Consider the following 6,742-nt stretch of genomic DNA (forward strand, 5'->3'; position numbering starts at 1 on the left):
GGGGGCAGATCCAAGGTCTTCTACTTTTGGGGTAAGGGTTCTAACCACTATGATATAGAGTCATTCTTGTGCAGTCTCTCTCTCTCTTTCTCCCCCCGCTCCCGGCCATATGATTCTTTCTATTCCTCCAAAGTTGAATGGCTTCAACAGGAGAAATTGAGGGAGCTCCAGATCTGAATACCTCATAGCTCAGTGGTTCGGGCCCTCATCTGAGAGGCACCAGATTCCTGTTCAGCTTCCTTCTTCCCTTCAGTGGGACATGGGACTAGGACCAAGTGTGTCCTCAGCACTAGACTGAAGGTTATAAGGGAGGTCCTGCCCCTCCTCTGTCTTTTTATGTGGATTTATGAGCACATCCTACCAGATCAGGCCCTGCAAGTGAGCTAGGCAGAGGAATACCCATTTTGTCCCAGTCTGGGAATTTGCGCTGGGGCTCAAGCGGATGATAGGTGTCCAGATCCCCAAGTGAGGCTGCAGCGCACATGCCCAGAGGCAGGAACACAGACACCTAGGGAACATTTACACTGAGAATTTAGGCACTGAATGAGTTTAGGGGCCTAAAGGATTCAGCTGCTGAGCAGGGGTTTTATGACTACCAGGGGGTGGGTCTGGGAGGCCTCCCCTTCAGTTAAGTGGTCAGTGTAGCAAGCCAGGCTGTGGATGAATCCAGTTCAGTTTCCCCCTTCTGCCTGATAAGAGGAAGGGTTTGCCCAATAGCATCTCTCTGTTGGATGCTCAAACTGCTGCACAATAGACTCATTCTCACTCCCTTTGTTGCTCGCTGTATATTTAATTATTTCATACAAAGTGGAACAGCTTCTACAGGAGAGATTGAGAGACATTCAGCCTACAATATCCCATAGTCCAGGGTTAGGGTACTCACCTAGGAGGCTAGAAATCCAAGTCCAAATACCAACCGCACATCACGCAGGGAGGGGAATTGAACTCAGGTTTTCTACATCCCAAGTGAGTGCTTCAACCCAGGAGATAAAAGTTATAATGGAGGCCTCACCTGCCCACACCCCCATCATTTTGTGTCGGTTTAGTTGTGCTCTGAGATCACCTACCAGATCAATCCCCACAGCTAGGCAGGTGGTGCCAAGCCTGCTCTGAGGACCCCATTGGGACTTAGGGATCAGATGGGCACCCAGGCACTTACACTAAGGTAGCTGTGTGCATGCTGACTGGCAGAAACTAAGAGCCTCGGGGACTTGAATGTTGGAAAGTCAGGCACCTAGGGATTTTAAAGGCTTACAGGGTTAAGCGATAGGGGTTTTGTGGAGCTCAGTGGCACTGACGTTGGATTTAGGCACCTAAAGTAGCAGTTAGATGCCTAAATCCTTTTGTAGAGCACAATAATTTCAGCTCCCCAAGGATTTGGAGATGGGTCTTACCTATTCTACAGCTATAGGAATGTAAAAACATACACAAAGATTTGAAGTCTATGGAAATACTTTATTGTTTTTAACATGCTATATTGTCACTTGACAGATAAGTTGCCATGCAGCATCAGCCCTGTGGTTCTTCTAGTCCAGGCACTCCTCTCCAGTGGTAGCCAGTATCAGCTGCTTCAGAGGAAGGAAAATTATAGGCTAAACTGTGAGGAAAATTTCATCCTAGCCCAGGCAGTCAGTGGTTGGCTCATGTCCTGAAGCATGAAGGTCTTTTCAAATAATAAAGACATTTTAGAATTCTGTTAGTCTCCATGTCTGAATGATCTGCTGAGCCACCAACATGCACAAGTGTAATTAGAGTGTTAACTAGAGAGGGAAGTGATAGTGACAGTCAGAAAGAAAAAGATGGACAGATAGACGAGTTGTACTAGATGTCCATCCACATGTCTCAAAGAATCATTGGTTTATAGCCAGATAAGAAATAAGAAAGAAAAACAATGAAACAGTGTGTCATAATTTTGTAGTTTTTTCTTGTTGCTCCCGTTCTATGTGCAAATTTAAAAGAATGCTGACACGCTGTGTTCTGTCAAAATGCAAGATTCATTTTTTCAAGGATTTGTGGCCCATAGTCCTTCTCAAAGCTTCTTTAACATCCTTGTTTCTCAGGCTGTAGATGAAAGGATTCAACATGGGGATGATGAAAGTGTAAAACACAGATACTGCTTTCCTTGGGTACACAGAAGATAGCCAAGTGGGCTGGGCGTACATAAAAGCAGTGGACCCAGAAAATAAAGTCACAACCAACATGTGGGAGGTGCAGGTGGAGAAGGTTCTGTGCCTGCCCTCAGCAGAGTGAATCCGGAGGACGGTGGAGATGATGTAGATGTAGGAGATGAGCACAATCACAGAAGCGCTCGCTATGATGAGGCCACTTAAGGTAAACATCACGAGATTATTGACGTACGTGTCGCTGCAGGAGAGACTGATCAAGGGAGGGCCATCACAGAAGAAATGATCGATCTCGTTACGCCCACAATATTGTAGCGTAAAGGTGAAGCCTGTTTGCACCATGGCATTCACACAGCCGCAGATATACGACCCTACCACCATCTGAATGCAAACACACTTGGACATGGTGACGGGATACAGGAGCGGCTTGCAGATGGCGGTGTATCGATCAAAAGCCATCCCTGCCAGGAGGAAACCTTCGGTGGTGAGGAAGAGACAGAAGAGGAAGAATTGGGTGGCACATTCATTATAGGAAATGGCTTTGCTCCCTGATAGGAAGCTTGCCATGGCTTTGGGGGCAATGGTGGAGGTGAAGCAAAGGTCTAAGAGTGACAGGTTCATGAGGAAGAAGTACATGGGGGTGTGAAGGCGAGAGTTGACTCTAATGATGAAGACCAGGGTGGTGTTTCCCAGCACGGTTACTGTGTAAATCACCAGAAACAAGACAGAGGGGATCATCTGGCATCCTGGACTGTTTCCAAACCCTAGGAGGATGAATTCCATGACTGCCGTGCCGTTCCACTCTCTCATTGGTGCCATGGCTGTTAAATCCTTTGAAAAAGGAGTGAAATAAGGATTAAAGAAGAGGCAAATGAAGAAGATGCAATGTCGGGCTTCATGAAAAGAGGGAGGATGGTCATGTAGAATAGACCCTGGTCTGAGACTCAGCAGATCACTGTTCATTTTCCAGCTCTGCCACAGACTCCCTGTGAGGCCTTGGCCCAGTCACTTGGGCTGGGATTTTCAAAGCAGCCAAAGGGAATTGGGCACTCAACTCCATTCAATTTCAGTAGGATTTAGTCACCTAGGGCCAGATTTTTGAAGGTATTTCTGTGCCTAGTGGAATTTTCAAAAGTGCCAAGGCATCAAAATCTCATTGATTTCAATGAGTGTTAGACATCTAGATGCTTTTGCAAAATCTCACTAGGCTCCTAGATTCATAGATTCCAGGACCAGAAGGGACCATTCTGATCAATACCTTTAATCCTAAATGCCGTAAATTGATCCTAAATATCTTTAAAAGTCAGGGGTCTAACTATTAAGCTCTTGTGAAAACTCTCAGCTTTGCTATTTTTGTCCCTTAGTTCCCAGTTCTGAAAATGAAGATAATATTATTTCCAGAACTCAGAGGGTGTTGTGATAATAAAATCACTAATTTTTGAATTGCTCAAATGCTACCGTGGCAAGGGATAAAGTACTTTGTGAGTGATTTTCAAAATGAGCCACCCAACTTCCCATTGACTTTTTATAATATTTGTGTCCTTAATTCACAAAAGTTCTATTGAGAATCTTATCATAGATAGATTGAATTTGATGGCAAAGCTGCCTTTGACTTGACTGTAAGCAGATAAAGCCCTTGTAATCCAAGTTAAACAAATTCCTCATAAAATTTGAGTTGTTCTTTTGGAAGGCATCTTTTCTAGACTAGCAGCCAAATTAACCCACTATTCCTTACAGCTGTAATACAAAGCACATCTCTTTGGCCAAGTTGGACAATTGCAGACTCTATCCATTCATGTGTGATCCCAATGATTTATAAAAGAGTGGGAGAATGAGACTTTGACATCAATAATATCATACAAGAAGATTGGATGACCTTGAAAACTGGAGTAATAGAAATGGGGATGAAATTTAACAGCATAAAGTGCAAAGTCATGCACTTAGGGACTAACAGGATTTTTGCTATAAGCCGTGGACATATCAGTTGGAAGTGACAGAGTAGGAGAAAGACCTGGGTGTATTTGTCAGTCACAGGATAACTACGACCCATCAATATGATGTGGCCATGAAAAGGCTAATGCAATCCTAGGATGCATCAGGAGAAGTATTTCCAGAAGAGACAGGGAAGTGTAATTACCATTATACAAGGCACAGATGAGACCTCATCTGGAATACTGTGTGCAATTCTGGTCACCTATGTTTAAGAAAGATGAATTCAAACTGGAACAGGTACAGAGAAGGGCTGCTAGGATGATCAGAAGAATGGAGACCCTTCCTTATGAGAGAAGACTTAAGAAGCTTTACTTTTTTAGCCTAACCAAATGAAGGCTGTGGAGAAATTATTGATCTTTATAAATACATCATGGGGATAAACATCAGGGAGAGAGAGGAGGTCTTTAAGGGCCAATATTGGCCTTAGAACAAATGGATATAAACTGACCATCAACAAGTTCTGGCGTGAAATTAGATGAAGGTTTCTAACCATCAGAGGAGTGCCGTTCTGAAACAGCCTTCCAAAGGGAGCAGTGGGGACAAAAAACCTAACTTATGAAGGGAGTTGTATGATGACACTGCCTACGATGGCACGTGACCCATATGCAACTGCTAGTAGCAAATATCTCCAATAGTCAGAGATGGGACCTAGAGGGGGAAGGCTCGAAGCTACTAGGGAGAATTCTTTCCCAGGTGTCTGGCAGGTGCATTTCTCCCACTTGCTCAGGGACTAACTGATCTCCATATTTGGCATCAGGAAAAATTTTCCCTTGGCCAGATTGGCAGACAGTGAGGGTTTTCTCCTTCCTCTGGAGCATGAGGCGTGGATTAATAGCAGGGTTGAACTAGAGTAAATGGTGGATTCTCTATAACTTGAAGTCTTTAAATCACGATTTCAGGACTTCAGTAACTCAACTGAAGGTTATAGGTCTATTGCAGAAGTGGGTAGGCAAGGTTCTGTGGACTGCGATGTGCAGGAGGTCAGACTAGATGATCACAATGTTTCCTTCAGGCCTTAAAATCTGTGAGTCTGGGTCAGTCCTGGGTCCGGTACTATTCAATTTTTTTGATTAAAGACTTGGATAATAGAGTGGGGAGTATGCTTATAACATTTGTGAATCATATGTTTAAAAGGGACCACAAGGGTCATCGAGTCTAAACCCTTGCAAAAAGGAAGGATTTGTTGCTTCTAAACCATCCAAGACAGATGTCTATCAAGCTTGGATGACATCAAGCTGGATAGACACGTATCTTGGTGTTCACAAGCATTTTGGAGGACAAGACTAGAAATCAAAAGGATCTTGACAAATTGGAGAAATGGTCTGAAATGTGCAAACTGAAATTCAGTAAAGAAAACTGCAAAGTACTGTACCTAGGAAGAAAAACATTCATTGTACGACTACAAAATGAGAAACAGTTGGCTAGGTGATGGTACTGATGAAAAGGATCTGGGACTTATAGTGGATCACAAATTGAATATGAATCAACAATGTGATGCAGTAGCGAAAAGGCTATCATTCTAGGGTGCATTAACAGGAGCGTCCTATGTAAGACAGGGGAGGGCATTGTCCCACTCTACTTGGCACTGGTGAGGCCTCAGCTGGAGTACTGTATCCAGTTCTGGGTGCCAAAGTTTAAGAAATTTGTGGACAAATTGGAAAGAGTGCAGAGGAGAAAAACAAAAATGATGAGAGATTTAGAAAATCTGACCTATGAGGAAAGGTTAAAACTAGGCACATTTAGTCTTGAGAAAAGAAGACTGAGGGGACATCCGATGAGAGTCTTCAAATATGTTAAGGACTGCTATAAACAGAATTGTGAGCAATTGTTCTCCATATTCACTGAAGGTAGGACGAGAAGTAAAGGGTTCCATCCGCAGGAAAAGAGATTTAGGTTAGATATCAGGAAATTTTTTCTAATTGTAAAGGTAGCTGAGCTCTGTAATAGGCTTCCAAGAGAGGCTGTGGAATCCCTGTTATGGAAGTTGTTTTTTTTTTAAAAAACAAGTTAGTCAAAGTTGTAAGGGAATTCACAAACTGTCACTATAGATGTGATTCTCTTCTGTCAGATGAAACACAGCTGAGATCTTATGACTGGAATCTAGGGCAACACCTGAAGATGTTCAGGGAATCCTCTGAAGATGCAGAGATGTCTGTGTTTCTCTGATTCCAGTGAAGTGTTAGTTCTGCCTCATGTTACATTATTGAAGTTGGGATTTTCAGTGGTATGCATCTCCTATTGAACTGATTGAACTAGCAATTTTCAGACTCTGCTGAGTACTGCAGGCTAATTTTTGGAGGAAAATCTTTCAATGGTCTTCTTGAATTCTCTCATTCCTCCATTTCAACACTATCCTAAGCACCCTAGCCCAACGTGCTCCTCCACTCCCAAAAGAGATTAGTTGTATTAATGCATTCACTGTTGTGAGAGCAGTAGATAGGTCACAACAAATGGCTATCTCTGAATCAGGAGGTTAGTTCCTTTGTATATGGCATGGCAGAGATGAACTCTCCACGTTTGGTGTGCATACTTCTAAAAGGACTTTGAGAAAATGAAAAGGGTTCAGAGAAGAGAAACAAAAATGAGTTGAGGTTTTACAATGAACTAACAAAGGAGATCAATCTATT

The 6,742-nt window shown here is 43.1% G+C and overlaps 1 protein-coding gene across 1 annotated transcript; it reads right to left on the reverse strand.

Moving 5' to 3' along the window:
- Window positions 1–1,994: 1,994 nt before the first annotated feature.
- On the reverse strand, window positions 1,995–2,945 carry LOC127032612 (olfactory receptor 12-like). Its single transcript, XM_050919899.1, has one exon. The coding sequence runs from the start codon at window positions 2,940–2,942 to the stop codon at window positions 1,995–1,997; it is 948 nt and encodes a 315-aa protein (XP_050775856.1). The 5' UTR covers window positions 2,943–2,945.
- Between the last annotated feature and the right edge of the window lie 3,797 nt (window positions 2,946–6,742).

This window comes from Gopherus flavomarginatus, chromosome 12 (genome assembly GCF_025201925.1).
Source record: "Gopherus flavomarginatus isolate rGopFla2 chromosome 12, rGopFla2.mat.asm, whole genome shotgun sequence".
Classification (NCBI taxonomy): domain Eukaryota; kingdom Metazoa; phylum Chordata; order Testudines; family Testudinidae; genus Gopherus; species Gopherus flavomarginatus.